Here is a 21,717-nt window from a genome sequence, read left to right as displayed (position 1 = left end):
GGCTGCAGGCTTAGCTAAGTTTACCTCGCGCTGCAGCATCTTGTATCTTGCTTTCTGCCTCCGCATCTTCTCCAGCTCCAACATTTCCAGAGCCTCAAGCTAGCGGCCAACCTATCAATCGTCATTTATATTAATCACGTCCGCAACACCACTCAACGAACCAGAAACGATTCAGGGCGTCCCCTCTGCCAGCGCAGAACAGCGGCTGTATGGCCAGCTCGCGTACACATAGCCGCAATGCCTCGCAATCACGAAGAGCCCTCGGAGATGGAGACGATTCTGTCCTTGGCGCAGTCCTCGATGTGAGATGGCTCGACACGCCTTGGATGATGGAGACTGACACTAGGATTAGACGCGGCAGTTGGAAGCCTTTGGCCGAAAGGTAACGGCAACTGCAAGCCACCTGATGGGTGACAATTCTTCCAACCACTACCCGAACGCGATGACCAGCATATCGCGCCAGATGCGACGGCCAGCCCTACAAAGAGGTGTTCTCAGCTTCGCTCATCAAGCTCCTTCGGAACTGGTCAGAGCAAAACTGTCCACCAGCGAAATAGCACATCGAGCCCTCACTTACATCTCCGACGACCAATTGCACAATATTCCTGAAGATGATAATACCTATTCCCTATTCCAGGGCTTTCAAGCCTCAGTACCGGAAAGCGAGAGTGAACACCGAAAAGGCCATCGGCGGCGGGGTTCGAAGCAGCACAAGCTCCTGGGGGCTGGGGATATCGAAGAAGATGGCCCTCCAACGATCCAAAACCTGAAGAAGAAACGGAATACTGTCAATCATAGACTGGAAATGATGGCCATTAGGAAGAACATGTGCACAACCGAGATCCGAGACATCGACAACAAAATTGCAAATCTGCAAAACATGCGGAGAATCGTCCTCGACAGACTTGCTGGGCTCGAAAATGACGAAGCCGAGGTCGAACACGAACTGCTGGAACTCGACAATAAGATTGAAGAGATGCAGGAAGAGCTCGCCGAGCAGGGTGCGCTAGAGGAGTCGACCAGTACACTGAACCCTCCTAGAGCGGCTACACCGGAGTCCGAAGCCATGGACGCATCTTTCATGTCACAATCCATATACGAGAAACTTCCCTCGACCGCGTCGCCAAAGTCTCCAAAATCAAAACGTCGGCCCACTTATGCAAGGCGCAAATCTATGCCAGTTCTCCACGAACACTTGGAACAGGGGTCTCATATCAAGACAATTCCAGCACATAATGATACAATCACGGCCCTAGATTTCGACCAACCTTTTGGGACTATGGTTAGCGCGGCTCTCGACGACACGGTACGTGTTTGGGATCTCAACTTGGGTCGGTGTATGGGTTTCTTAGAAGGCCATACTGCTTCCGTCCGGTGCCTGCAGGTTGAAGACAACATTGTTGCAACTGGCAGTCTAGATGCCACCATAAGGCTCTGGGATCTCAGTCGAGCCAAGTACGAGCCATACGAAAACAAAATCGTTGAGAATGGAGAAGAAGGGAAAGGCGGAGATGATGAGGACGATGGGCTAGGCTTCGGCAACGAAACGGAAGACGCCCCTCCTCCACCGCCACCTGACGCTATGGAAGAATGCCCTCTTTTCGTCCTCGAAGCTCATGTGGATGAGGTTACGGCTTTGCATCTACGTGGAGACATGCTCGTTTCGGGCTCGGCTGACAAGACTTTACGTCAATGGGACTTGGTCAAAGGTCGATGTGTGCAGACACTTGATGTGCTATGGGCAGCTGCTCAAGCCAGTGCGACCTTGAACAGTGCAGAACCACAATGGCGACCAACGGGACGATCAACTGATGCGAACGCGGATTTTGTGGGCGCCTTGCAATGTTTTGATGCAGCCTTAGCATGTGGCACTGCGGATGGAATGGTCCGTCTGTGGGATTTGAGAAGTGGACAAGTCCACAGAAGTCTTGTTGGACATACCGGCCCTGTCACCTGTCTGCAGTTTGATGACACTCACCTTGTGACCGCCAGTGTCGACAGAAGCGTCAGAGTAAGTCTTGCTTGTTATTCTGGTCACGGGTAACGTTACTGACGAAATGCCAGATTTGGGATCTCCGAACGGGGACAATCTTCGATGCTTATGGTTATGACTCGCCGATCACGAGTATGATGTTCGATGCACGTCATATTGTCTGCGCTGCTGGTGAAGACGTGGTCAAAGTCTATGACAAGGCTGATGGTAGGCACTGGGATTGTGGTGCAGGTGCCAACACGACAGTCGAGGATCGAATGGCCGATACAAACACAAGTGTCGTTGAGCATGTCAGGTTGAAAGATGGGTACCTGATAGAAGGCAGGAGAAATGGTGAAGTGGGAGTGTGGACTTGCTAATAGCGCTTGGTATATTACTGTACAAAATCGAGTACGAGACGATGGATGCTATTGTCCGGCAATGGATTGCACCTGGCTAATTCGTGCCATAGGGAATTGGTTGCTACGAATCAGGGCAAATACGATCCAGCAGGGGATACATAACCATTTCTTCAAGAATATCATTTCAATATCCTCAGCGACATCGGGTCACTACATCCGATATTTGTACATTCCCAGGACGCCATGCTTATTTGCAACGTGCGGTCATCCACGTCAATAACAATTTACAATTTTTCCTTCACAAGGTATATGCCAAGTCCGTAGAAAAGAAAAGAACAAAACCGTCACGCCAGCTCCGGCAACGATGCTGATACGGGCGTCGCCTGGTACATCTCCTCCTCCCTCTTGGCCGCCCTCGCCATCGCCAACGCTCTACGGTATCGGGGGTGCGCACATGGTCTTTTGGCGACCTTACCAACACCCTTCCTACCCTCGATGACGATACCCATCATGGCCACGTCGTACGCCTCTTTCAGCTCTTCCCGGGTCGTTCTGGCTATCAAAATGGCACGGGCAGAGGACTCCGGTCCGTGCATATGCAATTCAACACAGGCCTCCACCCACCGATGTACCACAACGTAATCCTCGTCCACAAGCCGGACCTCGTCGATGATGGCTCTGGCGAGTTCTTGGCATTTGTCAAGCAACTTGTCGATTGGGCCTGGGTTGCTGTTGAACTCATCGAGGACTTTATCGAACAACGATTTGACGTTCTCTTTGACGAAAACAAAGTTGTTCAACGGGTATGGGAGGCCCCGCAACCGACCTTCCACTGCCTCCAGGTTCAATGGACGAGCAGCCGGGGGACCAAGTGCTTGAAACAGAAGTCCTTGTTCTCGGGATATCTGGCTTTTGGTTGGTTTCCGGACCGGGAAAACCGATTTCGGTTCGGGATGCCTCCCATACGGAAATATCCTCTTGTGATCAAACTCGCCCCGAACGAATGACTCAATCACCGGCAGATCTGGTGGCGGACTCCAATCTGGAGGAGTATCTCTGGGCTCTGTGATCTCAAGAGGCGTTCTAGGCGGTGTGTTTAACTGACTCCGCGGTCCGGGCTTTTTCGACGCTGTTGCGAGTATGGTGTTCAGATCGGCCTCAGCCTCCTTTTTGTTGATCTTGAGGCGCTCGTTGGACAATTCGTCGTTGTATTCGCCCGCACTGAATGTCCAGCCAGAGCACGTCTCGGCTTGCTCCCTTTGTTTCCCCCTCTGTTCTTTGGCGAAGGCTCCCGTCCTGAATGGGTGGTTAGGAGGGATGTCCACTCTAGGCATATTGATGGTGTTGAAGATGGAGGTCTGGGTGTCAAGAAAGTCGAAAATTACTGATGTCTAGCAGGAGTGCCCCTGGATCAAGTACCCAAGAACTGTACAGGTGTGCCTGGAGTGCTGTGGGAGTATATCGCTACCGGTTATCGATTGTCGATTGTCGATTGTCGATTGTCGATTGTCGATTGTCGATTGTCGATTGTCGAACGCCAGGCGTAAGCTTCCGGATTGATGGTGTCGAATAGTGTCAACAGTCTTGATTGTTGGAAACGGAGAATGGGGAACAGAGAGGTCAACGCAAACGGGAAGAAAAGAGCAAGATATATGTGCCAGAAGGTCCTCATTGCCAGAAGGTCGTGGCCAAAACAGAGTTCTTGCAGGGTTCAAACTATGGTCAACACCGGCAGGGACAACCCATCTCGTTCGTCGAGCCACCTACCACTTCGTTCGACGGTACCAAACAAATGCAACCGGTAGCGCAGAAACCTATGACTCCCACGATCGGTCTGCTCTGGCGACGAATCGACCACGACTATCTGGTGACCTCTGCCACTGGCACCGATCGAGTCGAGCGATCTCGCCAAACCAACAGCATGCACGCCGCACGCGGAATTCGCATTCCCCCTGGGGCGGTAACTGGGCTATATGAATGCTGGGCGAAGCGAAGATCTAAGATGATCTAACTGCTACATGGCTTCGCTCACATGGGGAAGACAACGGCGACGCCAACCGCTGATATCTCGGACATCTACCCTATACAAACGATATCGATGCCACAGGAAGGCTAGAGCGGCCAAATGGCTTAAACGATCTCTCCTTCCCCTCATGGCACGAAAATCTCGCACTCATTCGTGGCAAGATATTCCTTTCATCAGGGACCGCAAACCTGAATTCCTAGCCCAAAGCCAGCAACGTCGAACCTACTTCGATACCTTACCCAGCGCCAGGGAATCCCTAGAGCACAGCCGCCATGAGCCTCGAGACCACCGCCACTCCCTTCGCGGCTCTGGCTCGTTCATCGCGGTTTCCAGTCCCAGCGGTCCCGCCCGGTGGAAGAAATAGTCGAGCCCTGGTTCTCACGACATTATCGTTTTATTTTCTGAGTGAGACATGGACTTGGCGAGGTTGATGCCTGAGTCACGTCCCTGCCGAAATCGTGCTAGTCATGAGGACCTCAACACTCGCGCTCGCGCCATGAAGAGCAATTTTTCACCTATTTCTTTTTCTTTAGTTTGGGCTGATATCTGCCCTGCCTTGAACCAGCCGGGAAATGGGAAGAGGTAGAAAGTAGCAGCGCGTCGCGTGAGCGCGTGAGGACCACAAGGACGAAAAGTTGGAAACATTTTGTGGGACCAACGCTCAGCCGATGAGAGGAATGCTTTCCCGGTGCAGTGCTGCGGCCGGTATCGTGCGGTGTGTGAATGAGCAGTACTAGTGTACTATGCAATACTATTCCATGATATCGATTTACCCCGTACGGGCCTTATTCATGTAGTACTCGTAGTATTACTGGGTGTATGTTCCAATGAACCAATGCAGCGCAGGCTAGTGCTTGGGATCTGGACCAACAAATTGTTACATTGATTTTGGCCTGAAGCCCTGGTATGGCGGTACTGTCCGACTGGTCTTCTGAAGTGATGCAGGTACCGGAAATAGCGTAAGTACTAGTTGTGTATTCGGGCACCAAATGTAGAGGATACGATCAACTTACAGTTTAGGCTCATGCACGATCTGACTGGGTGAGTGGGTCACTGGGTATGGACGAGGCTGTGGAGAAAAGCGATAATCCGGACGGAGATATCACGCACGAGGACCTAACGAGACTCAGGAATACGGACGCAGAAACTAGTGTATTGCCTGTGCTATCAAGGACAAGAATGAAGAATCGGTGCAAGGGAGTGTACTCCTATAGAATATTCATTTTTGGTTTAAATGCATCAAGTAACCCTCGATACATGAAGGCTTGTAGCACACCTGCCTGAACGCCATGCTTGTTCCCAGGGTATTGTACAATAACATGCACACCAGCCTAGGCCATAGCCTATAATGATGCTGATGCGCGCCTAAACATTGAATAAAAAATATAAACACGAAGCCCTCCACGAGTCCCACTCAACCCAATTCGCCTTCTATATCTTCGACAACCACCTGCACAATGTCGTCCGCGGCGACCCATAGCGACCAACAGTCGTCCAGATTAATTGATGAGGTCTGGCCCCAGATTCTGAAAAGCTCGTAGGCACTGAACTCGACGTCTTGAATCCTATTGAGCAGAGAAGGGATATCGGCATTGTCCCTGGTGATGCTTTGCGAAAGGTTGCTGACCGTGTCAGCGGATGCGTCGACAGCAACATCGTTATCGTTGCTGTTATCGACAATGGTGCCCAGGAGTTCAAGTCGGTAGCGACACCATGTGAGTGCGCGGGGACTCGTCGGGTACACCGTCAGGCGCATCAGGTATTCGCCAACGGCCTTCTTGACGATAAGCGGCGCCTCGTGAGTGAAGCGGAGGAGGGTTTCGGCTTCATAAGAGAGCAAGCATCGAGAGATATCGCCGGACCACGACTTAATGATGTGGATATTGTCGTGGCCAGAAGAGAACGAGGTGTTTGGGGTGATGGTCGCTGTAGAGGAGGAGGAGGAACCTTGCGATCCGGATGTGGTAGAGGACGACATTGTGAATATGTTGGAGGTTGACAGAAGAGGGTGTCGGAAGAAGCAGCGTAAAAGGCGGATTGGTAGGAGGAGTGAGTCGACTGTAAGAGGCAGAGGTAATAGAATGCAAGTTGGAGGAGAGAAGGGACTCAGAGGCAATAGAAGAAGCTTATAGCTTGGATACCAAGAATGTATCGGTGGTAAGAGGAACCTGTGTTGTTTGAATGTAGCGAGTCTTGCAGAAGCATGTGCAATGTGTGAACGGGGAAAGTCTGAGGGACAATGAGAAGCACAAGATACTTATATGAGAAGGAGCGAACAGCCTCTGGCATCAAGTCACAGAAACGTCTGAGACCACCATAAAGGATAAAACTGAAGAATCGACTCACTTCAGGTGTTAGCGTGACTTGTGATATGGTACACCCAAACGCATTTTGCACAGGTCCTCATGGACCCCAGTCACGAGAAGAAAGGTCCTCGACCCACCAGCCCTTCACTGACCTAGCATCCAATTAGCGCTTCCCAGTCAAGAGAAAGACAAACTTATCAAAAAAAGAGAGCCACTGTCCAAGGAGCATGTAAGCATCCAGGAACAGTGGCTGAAGCGTGGTTCTGTAATGAACCAAAACACTGTAACAACGGCAGTCCGCGATCTTCCTGCAACACCCCAGTTCCCACATGTAGTCCGTCACTTCCAGCCATACCAAAAGTCATCCTCGTCGTCTCAGTAGAAGTCATCCAGCGTTGCCACCCAAAAAACAGAAATCTAACAAAGAGCTTCACACAAAGACAAGAGTAGGTCAAAGACTTCATGGACAAATGGCAAGAGTCAAGAACAGACAAGCCAAGGCTTTGATCCTCACTCGAGAGAGGTCCTGTCTCGATCACTTGGTGTCCCATTGTCTCCAAAGCCAAGGTCTCTTCAAGTCCTGTGATCAGCCGCAATGATGAATTTTCTGCCCGAAGTTTGGAGGCCTGGCTGAGTTCGTCCACACTAAGCCGACTAGACCTGGGAGCTCGTCGCGACAAATCGTACCCTGGACTCATGCAGAGATTGCTGCTACTACAAGAAGGGCATTGTGCTTGGTACCAGCTTTTGTAGAAACAGGAAGCACGAGTGATGGACCTGAAAGCCTTCATAGAGTGCACAGTCGAGCAATTCCAATCCCTTTCAGCAGTGGTCTCTTCCCCTTCGTCCTGACATCCACGAGACACTCTGAGTTCTTCTCCCGCTGTTGTCAGATTCCCAGCTCAAGTTCGACCTCCAGGCCCTGTGTAAACAGGAATAATGCCTCTCTCGTGTGTGATACAGTAGCCTTGGAGACAAGATTTTGGTTTCCTCTTCCGTCATGTCATGGTGACAAAATCGAAGGGCATTTGCCGTCTTTCAGGCTAGGGCGCACAAAGAACATCTTCAAAAATCGCCCTCTTCCCATCGAAATGAGGTTCATCATGTTCCCAGAGATCCGGGGATCAAGGGTCCACTGAATCGGCGCTCTCCATTTCAACATGATGATACATGATGCGGATAATTGACGCGGCTGATCGGGATCTTCTGCAGGCAGAAGTACAAATCTGGTAGCTGTTGCTTTGATGCGTGCTGGGTGAATGAGCTGTCGTGACTGTGACGATGTGGTTACAGACCAGAGTTGGAGAGGAGTGGCAGTCGAAACTGGATTTGAGTCTCTGAAGAAGCGTGTGCATGAGATGCCGGCCGGAGCAGGCAACAGGCCAAGGGGGAGCAATGCTGGTATGAAGGCTCGCCGTCACCTCCGAGACCTGGCTCCAAGCAACATGAAGCTCGGTTCCGACCAGAGGATCTCGTCGGCTCCGAACGAAAACTTCCAGCAATGCTGTGTGTAGGCTCAACATCTTTGCGCTCTAGGCATGTTCCGTGTGCACTTCTTCCCAAAGATATCATCTCCGCTCTCTCAGGTGCCTGTTCCAGGCCCATATCGACCGAAACATCCCATATGGGATCAAGTATAATGTTCAGCTTAGGAATACCGACGCGTGATCCTTCGCGGATTCTGACCAAATAGACGCATGGTGAAACCGTCTTTCACTGCCTCTTTCGAAGCTCTGAACGTCTAGTCTCTTTTGACCGCACCCAATCCAGCTTGCCATTCTTCGCCGAAGCAAATATTAAGCAAGTGGCACGCAGGTGAAGCTAATCGGAGGCCGACAACTGGACCGCGAAACTTTGAACCGACAAACAACTTAGGGTTACGTTCCGATTACGCATCCTGCAAAAACCCATGATCCAATCCTGTTGCCATTGAGACCGTGCTAAGAGGCTCGAGCGGTAGGAAAGGGTAGGCAGAAGAGGCTCTAGGAGCTTGACTTGTAAACGGGAAACTGATTGGAGGTTGAACTGTATAGTGTGCCCGATGGGCGAGAGGGTGGTAGAGGAGGATTTGAGCTGGGAGGGTGGTTCTGCAACGTTGATTGAAGTCGTCAGGCGTGTTCGGAGGGTTGATATCGAGGACTCGAAGGAGAAGATCGTGCTGAAGCGATTGTAACTAGCTGAAGAATTGTGTTCTACTATCTGGTGACTTTGCTGGTGGTGTCACTGCTGAAGGGAAGACTTGTTTCCCGCTGTCGAGCCGAGTTCAAGTTGAACTGGTTACGCGACGCGACGCGTCTGTTTCTAGTTTCGGTTTAGTCTCAATGCAACCACTATACACCTATGTACACAGTATCAATCACTGACTTCCATTCTCACGCCTCGACACTTGTCTGACATGAAGAGATCAAGGCTCGTTGAGTATGTTGATGCTATTCTATGCTTGTCTGTGCTTATGTGCTACGTTCGACGTCAACCCAGCCCGCCAGCCCCTCAAGTTCTTATGAATAGCAGTTTTGTGAACATTAGCTACTTCAGCGACTGATTCTCCTCCTCGATGCAGCCCAGCGCAATTGAGAATGGCATAATGCCGTACCAGCTTGGAGAAAGTTATTTCAAGGTCGCGTTGGCGAGCTGATGCATGTCAGAAGCAGATTATCAAAGCAATTCCATCACCTATACCTGGGCAGAATTCGTGGTCGCAGGATTTGTCGTCGGTGCACCACTCTTGTCCATACTCTGAGTCCCTTGCTGGCCTTTGTGTGCGGCAGCCTTTTCAGCTCTGGGTACGATTCACGTCAGTCAACGGGTCAGAACGATGCCACTGACAACACTCACTCTCGCTTCCGAATGTACTCATTCTCCAACGCTTGTTCTCGATCCTTGAAATCAGGCATGATGTCTCAAGGTAGCAGATCGGTTTGTTCTTCTTTCGCGGTCTTTGAGTCTGAGGCAAGGGGAGATGGTGCGAGCAGGAAAGAGAAGGACAGAAGTTCATCACGTTGAAGCCTGATTCCTAGGTATTCAAAAGGTGACGTAATTCTGGCTGCGGAGTTGGTCATGCGTCGTTGGAGAATACAATCGAGACCATGTCACCCATATGAATCCATCTCGCCGTCAATCAGAGATGGGCTCGAATCTATGGCTCTGCATGGGCCAAAGCGAGTATGAGGTGAGCGTAGCAGACGGGAGCAATCTTCTACCAAGTTAAGGCTTTCCCGTACCCTGTGCTAACCACTGACGAGACTAGGTGGACTAGCCTTGCAGTATGCAGTGATGCAGTGCGGCGACGAGGCTATAGCTCAGACGACGTGCCAGGCTGAGAGAGAAACCCCCTGCCGAAAATACAACGTCCATGTCCCTTGTGATCTGATGCACAGTCACTTCTTATTGAGCTCAAGATTGCACGGAACATACATCATGCTCAGGTCATACATCGATATCATGACTGCATGAGGCATCCGGGCGAGCCATCGGATATATCTCCATGTTTACGTCAGGGACTCATCTTCCGTTACGAGTACGATGCCGGGCTGCTCTACGACTTACATATTGAAAGAGCACCCGGACATCTCTTGAAGCTGACTGACAGACGCAGTGCTGTTTGAAGTGAATTGACGCAGTCTCTAACAGATCACAATGGGTGTCACAGAAATTGCATTCCTGCCCCTTCAAGAGGGCAAGTTTCCTGACGACAGGATGAGCGCACCTGGTCAGGTGCACCTTGACGTTCTCGACATACTTCTTTCCCAGCCTGGTTGCCAGCGATGCTATTGGGGTCGTCAGGTCGAGGACCGGAAATTGCTAAGATGGTTCGTCGACTGGGACAGCATTGAATCGCACAAGAAGTTCATCAATTCTCCGTGCGTCACTACCCCTTTACCAGTAGAATTCTTGCCCGACTGACTCCTGCGGTTAGTCTCTACAAGCCTTTCCTCGACCGCTTCAGACTCATCCTCGGTGGTCCATCCGATTTCTACCATGCTCAATTCACGCCTCATCCCCCAACTGCCGCCCTGAGCGATACCACCTCTCCTACGACCGAGATCGTGACAATGTGGTTCCCGACCTCATATTCCGAGGAAGACAAGAAGAAGGTCGTCGACGATGCAAAGGCTCTCGTTGCTGTCGTGGAGAAAGAAGCAAGGACGTACAGGGCGTCAGCCGGAGGGTGGGTCGAAGAAGAAATTGACATTCCTGGGACCGACGAGAAAGGCAAGGCATACGTGCTTCTCATCGGCTGGACGAGCGTTGAAGCACATATGGAGTTCCGCGAAACAAACGCATTCAAGGAGAACATTCACTATCTCCGTGATGCGAAGGATCTGAAGAAGCTTGAAGCCGTGCATGCAAGCCTGACGGAAGTCACAGGGGGCGCTTCTGGTGTTGGTGATGTCTCGGATGTGCAGCCGGATATCCAAGGCGAAGTGTTGAACCCGCAGAGTGGTCCGAAAAATCCTCCAAAAACCAGAGCGGATGGCACCACGACCAAGCATGCTGAGCAACTTCGTGGTGCTGCCAATGCTGTTCACAAGCCCGCCACCGGCTCCTAGATCAGTCACTAACATCAAGAGGAGCAGAAACAGGCCTATCCAGTCCATTCATAACTTGCGGTCGACAAGAGCTATTGGCCAAGCATGTACACAATGAAGCAATATCAAGCCACTGCAACTTTCATCTAGCAGCCATATCGAGTTCCACTTGCGTTCCGTGCCGGGTTTCGGGTTCTGGCCGTTTCCTGCCGCATACTTGACATTGCAGAGCCGTCTCATGTTGGCGTGCTGTACTATGACTCACAGCGCCATGCACGAGGCTGATGATTGACAGATGCTGCTTCTGACCGATTGGCAATGCACTCGAACCGAAGAGCTACTTTCTGCCTCTCACTTGTTCCTCCCTACGACCCTTCCGTCGACAAACCACATATTCACCGACCTCAAGGCGTCTTTCACGCCCAATGTTGCGACCGTTGACTCTCCGAATTTCTCCTATCCACAATTCCCTTCCCCTCGGAGCCGAATAGTTGATATCTGGTTCGAGGACTTTGGCAACCTCTGGCTCACTGCGTCCTGCTCTCAAGGGCTTGTTTCGGGCCGTCTCTTTTTCAAGCTCGAACTTCTGCCGATCTGGTTCTCGTCTTTCGCGTTCGAGCTGGAGTTGTTCTTTCACTATCTTCAATTCGAGCTCCAGTGCCGTGATCTTCTGATCTTGGCCGGTTCTGTCGCCCTCGGTCGTTTTGATCTCCTGTAAGGACCTGGCAATGGCTTCCCGCATGTCATTTGGATCAAAGTCGTGGTGACGGTCATCCAGTGTTACATGATCTCCAAGCTCGAATGAGTCGAATTGAGGTCGGGAAGCAGAGAGGATGTGGGGCGGACAATGCTGATGTGGGCCAAAGCCTTTCCTTGCTCCGGTGTTCTCAAGACCAGACGACCTGTCAGGCTTGCCCACCCGGCCTCGATGCGCCCTCTCATCCTCCCTCATTATCCCTTCGTTGTCGACATTGTTCTCGAGAGCCTCTGTACGAAGCGAGGTTGCCGCTGTATGAAATGTTGTGGTAGAGCTCCACGGCTCAGAAAATTGAGACGACGGATCTGATGGTTGCTGCAGGGTTCGGCCGGTCGGATCCTGGACAGAGATTGTATCTCCTTGGACATACTTTTGGTAACGCCGACATGTTGAGCAGCTGGATTCTTCCCATACCTCCTCGACATCCCCCATGGGCCGACAGATCCGTCTTGCCGCACGTGCTGACGTACAGAATTCTGTTTTACTTGTGGATCGACCGCTCATGTGCCTACAGCGGCCACAGTAATATCGCGTGATGAGTTCGTGGCACATGGTTACTGAGAGTTCGATACGTGGGTCTGAGCAGGCAGCGCAAAGGAAGAACCACGGCCAGCAGTATGACTGCAGTGCACACTGACTGAAAGACACCTCAACAATCAAGTTCAGCGAAAGAAATAACATAACTGCCTCAGGTGGATGTTTATTGTGTCAGTGAACAATGGAAAGCGTACAAGCAATGGGATTCACAGTCGCTGCCGGACACTATCAGGTATGCACTGTCCACGCCCATTCACAAAGTTAGTCACTGACTTGAATGCACATGCTACCTACCACCCAATACTCAACGTCACTTGGCGAGCTGCCTTTGATCTGTCTCCTCAGTGTATGCAGAAAGGCATGTTCTATTCAATTCCACAGCCTACATTCTCGGGTTCATGACAGCAATATCAGCCGGGTCTGTCACTGCTTTGTGCTCTTTATCGCCATTTTCCGTCTCGACTGTCGGCCAGTATTGTCGAAAATCGTGGCTACATTCCGTCAGTCAGCAGACAAGTCCCACTGCTCAGTTACATCTGCCACAGATCGCAAGCTTACCCGAGCAAATATGCCTTCTCCAGCATCAGCCGCCGAGCCTCTGGCGATGCATTCATCGTCTTGAAGGGTTCCGCCGACGTCGCAGCCGCATCGGGATCGGTATCTCGCAGGGCGCAGGTGTTGCCGTAGCTGACAGGATCTGTGATCTCTTTGTACTTTTGTCTTCGGATCTCGGCGTATTTATCTAGCAACGAGTCGTCGCAGCCTTTGCGCAGGACGCCTATCAAGCAGTCGGCAAGACCACCAGCGTCACATATGCCGCCAGTCAGGCCCATTCCTGTGGCCGACCAAAACAAATCTGTATCAGCTTTCTGGAAGTGCCCGCCAGGAAGAAGAACATGGAAGTCAGGGAGTCATGGAGCCAGGGAGTCAGGGAGTCAGGGAGTCAGGGAGTCAAGACTTACCGCCGAACGGGGAACAAGCGTGCGCTGCGTCTCCAGCTACTAAGGCCCTCCCTTTCCGGTATGAAGTCGCACTCCGCTGGTGGATGCGATACGGGCTGACGGCTTCAATTTTATATGCATCCTTCCTGAGCGGCTTTGGTCCGGGGAATATGGCCTCGAATTTGTTGTGGACGTTGGCCAAAACTTCGTCCCTGGTCAGGTGTTCCTGCTCGTTATACGACACGCGATATAGCCCAGTTGGATCGATCTTGGCGACCAAGCAGAAATGCTCCGGATGCACGATGAATTGACCGCGTCCGAACCCGTGCTCTCGGAACGGGTACCTTACATTGCACGCGACGAGCCACTGCGGCAATGTGAAGCCTTCGTAGCCCAGATCGAGGACTTTGCGGACCGTGGACCGGCCCCCGTCACAGCCGACCAGATACTTCGCCGTGATGTGCTTGGTTCCTTCGGGCGTCTCTAGAACTGCTGTTATCGAATGGTCGTCCTGCTTCACATCGTGCAATCGGTGGTTGAAAAGGACCTGGACGACCCCGGCTTTGCTTTAGCCCACTAGCCTAGGATGGCTACTTCACACAGCCCACGGCAGGGAGCAGGGCGGAGAAGCCTCGCTAGCCCGAGGAAATGGAACAGGGTGAAAAAGGTGGTACGTACCTTTGCGCAGTCATACTCCGACAGATGCCGCTGAATGATCCTCGCCAACTGATACTGGCCACATAGTATCGGATCGAAGGACCCCGGGATCCTGTCTTCTGGCTTGAACTCGGCAATCAATCTGTTGTCAAGAGTGATCCATCGCAGGCGGAAATCGTAGTCCGACGGCTCCATGCCGACTTTGCGTGCGTCCGCAGCGACGCCGGCTCTTTCGAGTTCGACGACCGCAGGGGCCCCGTAGGCCATTGCACGCGGCGAGTCATCGATATCTGGAAGGCTTTCGACGAGAATGGTGTTGATGCCGGCCTTGGCTATGGCTAGACTTGTGACAAGGCCAACCGGTCCGGCTCCGACCACAAGTACCTCGCAGTCTACCTGGTTTGTCATCCTGGGAGCGTTTCCTTGACGAGTCACTTTTCTTTACTTCCTTCTCCCTTCTTCACAGCAGATGAGAACTCTCTCTGTACTTCAGGCTATCTCTAGCACAGAATGCTGGGAGAAAGACATGATGTGGAGACCCTTTGCCGTTCGTCTGGCAGTTCTACCCCAGGCACCTCCCCAGGTACCTGAACTGATACCCCACAGGAAGCGGACGTTCTGACTACCCCACATTGTACAGCCTCGTGAGCCTCTCCAAGCCTTAGGTACGCAGTAGGACATATCGTCACGGAGCAAAGTTGCGACTCCCAAACAAGCCAGAGTGGGATGAGCAGTGAGGTGACGAATCGAAGCGGCGCAACTACACCTATCGTCTGTCCGAACCAGCGTCACCATGCCAGACCTCTCCTAGGCAGGTTGTCGAAAGAAGCGACACTGTCTGAGCAGGAACTCTTATATCTCGCGGAAGTGGGTGTCAAAGTCTTCCAAACCACGCATAGAGCTGATTGTATCTGAGAAGCAAATCTCGGTACTTACCATTTTTTCTTATTATTCTCTGTCAATGAAAAGCTATTCCCACAAATGCCAACAAGACAAAAACTGCGAACATTTCTCCTACATCCGAATGCCCCCCCAGTGTCCAGCACTTTGCCCTTGAGGAGTCGAAGTCTCGAAAAAGCGCAAAAGGCAAATCCCAAACGCCCAAACTCCGCAACGCCCAAACACCGTTGACCAAACATTTTCTGCAAACCCATTCTATTCCTCTCCCTTCCCTTAGCTGAGAACACACGTCTCAAACAGTCACTTGTCTCTGATTTATTTTGCTTACCTTGTTCTTGCCTGGCTGCAGCAGACTCACCCCAACCGGTCGTGCCCGACTCAGACAGTACTTAGTACTCGTCATGAGGAACAAGAGCGACGTGTGAAGTTGCAAATGCCTCAATAATCATAGGTGACGCTGACCTCGACGGTCCGACTGGTGGTGATTGTAACACTGCCACTGATACTGACACCACCGACGTTACCGACCTCGTTCTTGCTCGCGCGAGAAGAAGAGTACAAGTGGCGGTCTCGGTCACCGCCGTACTCGTATCTCAAGGAAGAAGATTCACCAGCTTGTCGGCCATCTTGTCGGCCATCTTGTCGGCCATCTTGTCGGATGGTGGTGCTGCTGGCCTGAGACCCGGAAGATCTGGATCTGCTGCTGTACTCGGTCGGTCGACGTTCGACAAGTTGTCCATAACAATCACCCCCATGACGCGCTGTCGAAGTGGATGTGGAGGTGGGCCCTGACATCACGGACGAAGAAGAAGCATACTCACGTTGTTGACGCGCCGTCGAAGAAGAACTGGAGGAGGAGCCAGGCACCGCCGAAGCAGAAGCATACTCACACGGTTGTTCGCGCTTGACGAGTTCGTACCCACCACGGTTTTCACCACCATGTCTCGATGAAGAAGAAGATGCGCCGGTTTGTCGAGCGGTGGATGATGATGAGCCAGAGCCAGAGCCACTAGTAGCGACGTAGTTCCCGCCCGGGCGCCGTTCGATAAGATCGAAAGCAGGTCTTCTCTCGAACCCCACGTCCACGCTCGAACCGCCAGAGCGGGAAACAGAAGTAGTAGCAGCAGCGGCGGCGGCGCCACCGCCTCCGCCATTTCTGCTAGACCCATTGAATCGAGCGGAACCTTCTGCGCCGCCAGCATCGGCACGACGGGAGGAGACAGATCGGTACTCACCGGCATATCCACCAGCTTGTCGATTAGATTGTGATCGTTCTTGATGCCGAGAAGAAGAAGACGAGGAGTGACTCTGACTATGGCTCTGACGAGGTTGGTAGTCCGAGTTCAGCGTCTGAACGCGATTGCTGCTGCTCATGCCCGGTGGACTTAGATATCGACCACCACCGCCATTGTCGCTCGGACGAGCAGCAGTGGATGATGATCGACCGGAAGGGCTGCCGTATCCAGGGACATTGGCACAATCTCGACAGGGTTCGTCACTGGCCACCTCCTTCTTCTTCATGGGGAGCGGCCGTATATTGCGAGTCGGACATGGGTCGTTCGACGGGCAGACGCAGTCTGTAACCGTCTTCGCGATGGTCTTGCTGCATTTGGGACAGTAACATCTCTTTTCCTTGGTGAAGCACATGTTGAGACTCGAGAAACCGGACTACTGGTGGTGTTGTGTTGTTAGTGAGGTGTTGGACGGAGGTGGACGTACCTTTGGCTCTCGAATGCAGTTGTTGAGGTGCGAATTGAATTGCACAGCAAAACTTTTGCAGTTGTTGAGTTGGACTGGACTGGGTGAGAGCGTGATCAAAAGCCAGGTAAATTGCAGATGTCCGGATCTGCAGAAGACGTTTGATGGAGAACCTCGAACAGTCCAGGGGAGAAAGGTGGGATAGATATAGTAGTTGTTTCGTGGGAGCTCGAGTGTGAGAGGCAGGTAACTGACAAAGACAACACACTGAAAACAAAGCCGTATAAATGAAATTGTCGAGAGATAAAGACAGGAAGACAAAGAAATTGCCATTGAGTCATTTCCCAGTCTTTGTTCTCTGGGGACGGTGCACAATCAGGACCTTTCGTTTCAAAGGAAGAGACAGCGTACGTCGACATTGATCCATTGCTGAAGACCACGTAGAGAAGCATTTTGAACAAAAAGGGAGAAGTACTGTCAATGTGTTTTTCCTTTGACAGACCCAAGACAACAGTTTCACGACCTGATATTCCAGCCTTGCCTCGCGTCAAGAAGCTTCAACACACAGACCCTCATGCGAGCACACATTCAAACGCTCTCAGTATGACTTGCCCGGTGGAGGGAAGGAAGCAGGACGCCAATAGGCTTCCCCGACCTACCACTGAGAATCCGTCAGACCCTTGAGCCGACTGCGCATCCTGATGTAGTTGAACAGCAAAGGCGACGGGACTTCTTTGAACTTCTGAGTTGCACGTTTGCCTTTGTCTGTCCCATCTCCTCTCCGCTACAATTTCCCTCTCGCCAGAAATCTCGTTGGGATATCAACATATCTCGCCCTCAAATACTCGGCCGTATTCTTCCCCAGAAAGTCCACAGTTGCCGTGCTCGTCGCGCCTCGATCCAGTAAATTTCGGAACAAAAAGTGCACGGCCCTGAGATTCGGCAGTTCGAACCTCTCAATCTCGATGCGCGGAACTCTCGAGGTGTCATACTCCTTGCCTAGCAACACCTTGATCATCTCGTTCGACAGCAAATTCTTCAACCACACAAACTCGTCCTGACTCTTCACCCAGAAACCACAATTGCAATCCGAGCCTTTGTCTCCCGAGCGCGCATTGACAATCGTGCCCAGCGGAAGTCGCTCCGTCGGCCCAAACTTGGTCATGTCAACCTGCAAACTCGTCACAGGCTGACTGGGCTGTCTCTCGGGGAACACGTTTGTCACGCTCGGCGGCGGGATAAGTGTGTCTTTCCCGTTGAAATGCACATTATGCGCCACCTTGGCCTGATCCAGCAATGTGACATAGTACTCATAGTAGGGCTTTGGTATGCCCATTCGGATGTCTAAATGGAACGTCGATCCGGGGTACCCTTGCATGATGTTGTCAATCACCGGACGCAGGAACTTCGACGGCGCAATGTCCTCTGATTTCCTGGCCTGCGCGAAGATCCTGAACACCGCGGTCGCCGCGTTCTGATTATCCGCATCCGGCGCCGGCCGTCCCAGCACGCTGAACGACAAGAGCGAGTACTTGTCCGAGTATGGCTTCAGGCCATTGCGGATCTGGGCTTCCGTCATGCGCGCCTTCGCGTCTACGTCCAGGCCGGTCATGAAGTAGAACGCTTCAGCTTGGAAGCCACCGCGCGCTGTCAGACCGACCTTTGTCGTGGGAGGTGGTGGCAATGCCTGGACCCCGTGCACAGCAACGCGGTCAAGACCCAGCTGTTCGAACCAGATCTGGTCTAGAACTGCCGTAACGTCGGAGTTGAAATACCACGGTCCTTGGATTTCATAGAGCAGCTGGGACGAGCACGTATGTATCGTTACGGCTCCACCAGTGTTTTTCTGCTTTGTGATGACGACGGCACCGTCTCGCGAGATCTCGGCGATCGGATAGCCTATGTCGACCCATCCCGCTGGGCTGTGCTCGAGAGTTTGGAAGCCGCTAAAGTTGCCGCCGGTCACGTAGTTCGAGCACTCGATCAGATGGCCTGCAACAAATGCATTGGCCAACTCGTTCAGTTGTGACCGCTGCCACTCGTGAAACCAGCACGCTGCTCCAATCACTGGCGATGCGTCGGCGACACGACCGCACACGACGATCTGAGCGCCCTGAGCGAAGGCCTCAGCGATGCCCAAGCCGCCGAGGTAGGCATGCGCGTAGATCGGCTTGAAATCCCAAGACGACAAGGTCGCGCCAGTGTATATGTTCTTGAACTTTGATGAGCCATCCTGCAGTGCGGCGTTGACAGCAGGGAGGACTTCGTCACCAGATATCCATGCCACCGGGATATCAAGGCCTTTCTTCTTGACCATTTCGCAGACGATCCTGTACAGTGTCTCGGTATCGGCGTTTCCAGCATTCGCGGCTACTTTGATCTTATACTTGGCTAGATCTTCCAGCGCTGGTTCGAGTGCCTCGAGGAAGGACGCTTCAAAGGCTGGCCCAGCAGCCAGGACTGGATCTGGATCAGAAGCACTTGTTGATTGCTTCTCCCATTTTCTACCAGCGGCGACCGTCATATTGACCTCGCTCATGAAGTCACAGATGATCACGTCGACAGGATCCGTGGGATACGCCTTTGCAAATGAGGCGATTGCATGACGGCGGTCGGATACAGACCCAGAAGCGCCTGACGTGTCAGCGATCCGAAGACATGTTCACTGTGCTTCTGCTTACCTGCTATACGAATCGGTCTAGATGTCATGCTGTTATGAGACAAAAGTCCTGTCGAGGTTCCTCCGTGTTCCGAGATGCTTGGGTTGATGACGCTTGAGTTATAAAGCTAGGGGATGTGGTGTTGAAGGCCAGGCTACCCTGCCAAAGCTGTTGATTCACATCTTGAAGGCTGGAATCGTCTCACGGGGAATTGATTCCCGCAGAATGCCCATCGTGCAAGAGTGTCGGCCTCGTCGGCTAGAGAAGTTGGAGAAATGGTCGAGATTCCGAGGTTCGGGTAACGAGTCACACGGAGTCACTAAGGTGGCACTGGTGGGGAGAAGCTGAAGCGACAAAAGGCTGAGTTGACGAGGCTGTAAAGCTGAATGGTCACGTGGTATGTATAGGATGTTCAACGCGAAGTGGGAGACCGGACTAAATGTCCTGGCCAAAACATCAGCGCATCATCTTATGCATTCCATACCGATCGTATTCGTGTGCGTACGTAGTATTTGGTTCCTATGATGGAATGGGGAGGTTTCATCATGAACCTAGTTGAGCTCGATGCTCGGAACCCTTTGGTTCGTATGAGAGAAAAAGGAAACATCATCGTTCGCCCACTTGCTCATCCATCACCGATTGCAATCTCAAGGATCCGTCCATGCTCCTATTCCTGGCCGATATCTGCTTCCAAAGCACACAACTCGCTTGTCTTCGTTGGTATCGTCACTTTCAACCAAAAAGTCAATTGCCATGTTTTTGTTGTACACAGCCAACAAACCATCCAGCACAGTGATGGTAAGGGGTCATCGGGAAACGAAATAAATAGAACTTTTGTTGACAAACACCCTCCCATACCAACTGATGACGCTAATGTGATCGCACTGCTCTCAACGACAAAAGAGAATGTATTTTTCCGTCGTAACAGGAGGAGGGTGAATGGACGAACGCCTGCTGTGCCAGCGTGCCAAAACCTCACTGGCATAGACGTCAGTATTGTGGCGTGGACTCATCAACAGAGACTGGACCGACCTTCATCGGCGCATAATTGCCGTATGAGTGAGCAGGAGGCATGCCCATGGAGGGATAGATCGGTGGTGGTGGTGCAGGACGATATGGAGTACCGGCAGGACCCGAGTTGTTCTGGCTTCGGCCCCAGCTGAGACGAACGCGCGAGTTGCCAATGGGGTATCCTTGCATCTGGTTGATAGCCATCTCTGCAGCATGACGTTGGACGAACTGAACGAAGCCACAGCCCTTGCCAGGTGGAATCTTGACGTATGTGATCTCTCCGAAGCCCTGGAAGAAAGAGCGGAGCTCGTCCTCAGTGACGTAGCCAGACAAGCCACCAACGAAGACGGTGGTGTTGTTGGGATCGGTGAATTGGTTCATGGGTTGAATTGACTGCTGCTGGCCGCCGTAGTATGGCTGCATCGGTGGTCCTCCCATAGGTGGATAGCCCATTGGGCCGGCACCAGGCATCCCCATACCAGCACCTCCTCCGCCGCCACCTCCCATCGGCCCTCCCTTGTTCTTTGGGGTGGCAGTTGAGATACGCATGGGACGGTTGCCGCAGTAAACGCCTTGCATCTCGGTCAAAGCTCGTTGCTGGTCGCTCTCATCGGAGAAGCGGACGAAACCGTAGCCACGAGACATGCCAGAAAGCGGGTCGGTCATGATCTTTGCCGACTTGCATGATGGGAAACGGCTCTGGAAGAGTGACACAAGGACGTACTCGTTGACTTCTGGACCAAGGTCACCAACGAAGATGGAGTACTCTGGACCGCGGTCGTCACGTCGATCTGCCAGACCACCACCAGATGCCCAGTTGAGCTTGAAAGGGCGGTTGGAGTTTGGCATCGGTTGACCACTGAGTTGAAGAGCCTTGCCAGCGGCTTGTGGGGAGGAAAAATCGACGAAGCAATAGCCCGCGTTGCTGCTACCATGAGTTCAGAGACGAAGAAGTAGATGTTTTGTCTGTACGTACCCTGAGAATTTGTCGCGAATCATCTTGACACTGACCTGCTCACCCATTTGGAACCAAAGATTGCGGATGAAGTTCTCGTCAACCCATGGCTCTAGTTCACCCATCCTATACTCAAGTCAACTTTACCACCTCGGTGCGATGATTCTGAGATTCGACATACCAAAGAGTGGTCTTGCCCTCACCCCCAGGACCAGACTGAGGAGTGCCACTCACGTTGGGAGCTTGACATGGCATCTGCTGTTGGCCGGAGGGATCGTTTGGCTGACCTGGGGCAGCTCCATCCTGAGGCGGAGGACCCTGACCCGGGACACCCTCTTGTTGGGCGTTCGGGAACTGGCCGTAACCTTCGAAGGACATGATGAAAGTCGGAAGATTAAATTGACAG

General features: G+C 52.3%; 10 protein-coding genes across 11 annotated transcripts; 3 read left to right on the top strand and 7 right to left on the bottom strand.

Annotated features, from left to right (window-relative positions):
* Window positions 1-60: 60 nt before the first annotated feature.
* Window positions 61-2,930, top strand: PV05_01085. 2 transcript variants are annotated; one of them, XM_013466034.1, is made up of 4 exons: window positions 61-302; window positions 353-2,011; window positions 2,065-2,383; window positions 2,445-2,930. In XM_013466034.1, exons 1-3 carry the CDS (start codon window positions 210-212, stop codon window positions 2,350-2,352), a joined length of 2,040 nt encoding a protein of 679 aa, XP_013321488.1. In that variant the 5' UTR covers window positions 61-209; the 3' UTR covers window positions 2,353-2,383; window positions 2,445-2,930. The 2 variants fall into 2 exon arrangements, with proteins under 2 accessions (XP_013321488.1, XP_013321489.1); XM_013466035.1 differs by having other exon boundaries at window positions 2,065-2,930.
* PV05_01084 (uncharacterized protein) lies at window positions 2,679-3,668 on the bottom strand (the record flags this gene model as incomplete). Its single annotated transcript, XM_013466033.1, has 1 exon — window positions 2,679-3,668. The coding sequence occupies one exon, from the start codon at window positions 3,666-3,668 to the stop codon at window positions 2,679-2,681; it is 990 nt and encodes a 329-aa protein (XP_013321487.1).
* A 176-nt stretch (window positions 3,669-3,844) lies between these two features.
* PV05_01083 (uncharacterized protein) lies at window positions 3,845-4,729 on the top strand. Its single transcript, XM_013466032.1, has one exon. It carries the CDS (start codon window positions 4,353-4,355, stop codon window positions 4,722-4,724), a length of 372 nt encoding a protein of 123 aa, XP_013321486.1. The 5' UTR covers window positions 3,845-4,352; the 3' UTR covers window positions 4,725-4,729.
* A 1,045-nt stretch (window positions 4,730-5,774) lies between these two features.
* On the bottom strand, window positions 5,775-6,338 carry PV05_01082 (uncharacterized protein; the record flags this gene model as incomplete). Its single annotated transcript, XM_013466031.1, has 1 exon — window positions 5,775-6,338. One exon carries the CDS (start codon window positions 6,336-6,338, stop codon window positions 5,775-5,777), a length of 564 nt encoding a protein of 187 aa, XP_013321485.1.
* A 2,806-nt stretch (window positions 6,339-9,144) lies between these two features.
* On the bottom strand, window positions 9,145-9,631 carry PV05_01081 (uncharacterized protein). The gene is made up of 3 exons (XM_013466030.1): window positions 9,502-9,631; window positions 9,346-9,445; window positions 9,145-9,297 (listed from the first exon to the last, which is right to left on the bottom strand). Exons 1-3 carry the CDS (start codon window positions 9,558-9,560, stop codon window positions 9,274-9,276), a joined length of 183 nt encoding a protein of 60 aa, XP_013321484.1. The 5' UTR covers window positions 9,561-9,631; the 3' UTR covers window positions 9,145-9,273.
* Window positions 9,632-10,302: 671 nt separating this feature from the next.
* Window positions 10,303-11,216, top strand: PV05_01080 (uncharacterized protein; the record flags this gene model as incomplete). Its single annotated transcript, XM_013466029.1, has 2 exons — window positions 10,303-10,526; window positions 10,583-11,216. 2 exons carry the CDS (start codon window positions 10,303-10,305, stop codon window positions 11,214-11,216), a joined length of 858 nt encoding a protein of 285 aa, XP_013321483.1.
* Window positions 11,217-11,532: 316 nt separating this feature from the next.
* PV05_01079 (uncharacterized protein) lies at window positions 11,533-14,495 on the bottom strand (the record flags this gene model as incomplete). Its single annotated transcript, XM_013466028.1, has 6 exons — window positions 11,533-12,291; window positions 12,784-12,811; window positions 12,876-12,980; window positions 13,048-13,324; window positions 13,452-13,977; window positions 14,109-14,495. The coding sequence occupies 6 exons, from the start codon at window positions 14,493-14,495 to the stop codon at window positions 11,533-11,535; spliced, it is 2,082 nt and encodes a 693-aa protein (XP_013321482.1).
* Window positions 14,496-15,425: 930 nt separating this feature from the next.
* Window positions 15,426-16,508, bottom strand: PV05_01078 (uncharacterized protein; the record flags this gene model as incomplete). Its single annotated transcript, XM_013466027.1, has 2 exons — window positions 15,426-16,174; window positions 16,223-16,508. 2 exons carry the CDS (start codon window positions 16,506-16,508, stop codon window positions 15,426-15,428), a joined length of 1,035 nt encoding a protein of 344 aa, XP_013321481.1.
* Window positions 16,509-17,107: 599 nt separating this feature from the next.
* Window positions 17,108-19,624, bottom strand: PV05_01077 (uncharacterized protein). Its single transcript, XM_013466026.1, has 2 exons — window positions 19,367-19,624; window positions 17,108-19,319 (listed from the first exon to the last, which is right to left on the bottom strand). The coding sequence occupies exons 1-2, from the start codon at window positions 19,392-19,394 to the stop codon at window positions 17,470-17,472; spliced, it is 1,878 nt and encodes a 625-aa protein (XP_013321480.1). The 5' UTR covers window positions 19,395-19,624; the 3' UTR covers window positions 17,108-17,469.
* A 696-nt stretch (window positions 19,625-20,320) lies between these two features.
* PV05_01076 (uncharacterized protein) lies at window positions 20,321-21,689 on the bottom strand (the record flags this gene model as incomplete). The annotated part of the gene is made up of 4 exons (XM_013466025.1): window positions 20,321-20,323; window positions 20,378-21,284; window positions 21,333-21,437; window positions 21,493-21,689. The coding sequence occupies 4 exons, from the start codon at window positions 21,687-21,689 to the stop codon at window positions 20,321-20,323; spliced, it is 1,212 nt and encodes a 403-aa protein (XP_013321479.1).
* Window positions 21,690-21,717: the final 28 nt, after the last annotated feature.

This window comes from Exophiala xenobiotica (assembly GCF_000835505.1).
Source record: "Exophiala xenobiotica strain CBS 118157 unplaced genomic scaffold supercont1.1, whole genome shotgun sequence".
Lineage (NCBI taxonomy): Eukaryota > Fungi > Ascomycota > Eurotiomycetes > Chaetothyriales > Herpotrichiellaceae > Exophiala > Exophiala xenobiotica.
Note: the sequence above shows the minus strand (reverse complement) of the source record. Positions and strands in the feature narration are given on the sequence as shown.

What these genes read in the sequence shown, in the direction of transcription:
- PV05_01077 (XM_013466026.1), bottom strand. Translation starts at nt 19,394, where the DNA reads ATGACATCTAGACCGATTCGTATAGCAG. An exon ending in TAGACCGATTCGTATAGCAG is followed by an intron (nt 19,320 to 19,366) that starts GTAAGCAGAAGC and finishes CTGACACGTCAG; the next exon opens with GCGCTTCTGGGTCTGTATCC.
- PV05_01081 (XM_013466030.1), bottom strand. Translation starts at nt 9,560, where the DNA reads ATGCCTGATTTCAAGGATCGAGAACAAGCGTTGGAGAATGAGTACATT. An exon ending in GAGTACATTCGGAAGCGAGA is followed by an intron (nt 9,446 to 9,501) that starts GTGAGTGTTGTC and finishes AATCGTACCCAG; the next exon opens with AGCTGAAAAGGCTGCCGCAC. An exon ending in CGACCACGAATTCTGCCCAG is followed by an intron (nt 9,298 to 9,345) that starts GTATAGGTGATG and finishes GACATGCATCAG; the next exon opens with CTCGCCAACGCGACCTTGAA.
- PV05_01083 (XM_013466032.1), top strand. Translation starts at nt 4,353, where the DNA reads ATGGCTTCGCTCACATGGGGAAGACAACGGCGACGCCAACCGCTGATA.
- PV05_01085 (XM_013466034.1), top strand. Translation starts at nt 210, where the DNA reads ATGGCCAGCTCGCGTACACATAGCCGCAATGCCTCGCAATCACGAAGA. An exon ending in TCCTTGGCGCAGTCCTCGAT is followed by an intron (nt 303 to 352) that starts GTGAGATGGCTC and finishes CACTAGGATTAG; the next exon opens with ACGCGGCAGTTGGAAGCCTT. An exon ending in GTGTCGACAGAAGCGTCAGA is followed by an intron (nt 2,012 to 2,064) that starts GTAAGTCTTGCT and finishes ACGAAATGCCAG; the next exon opens with ATTTGGGATCTCCGAACGGG.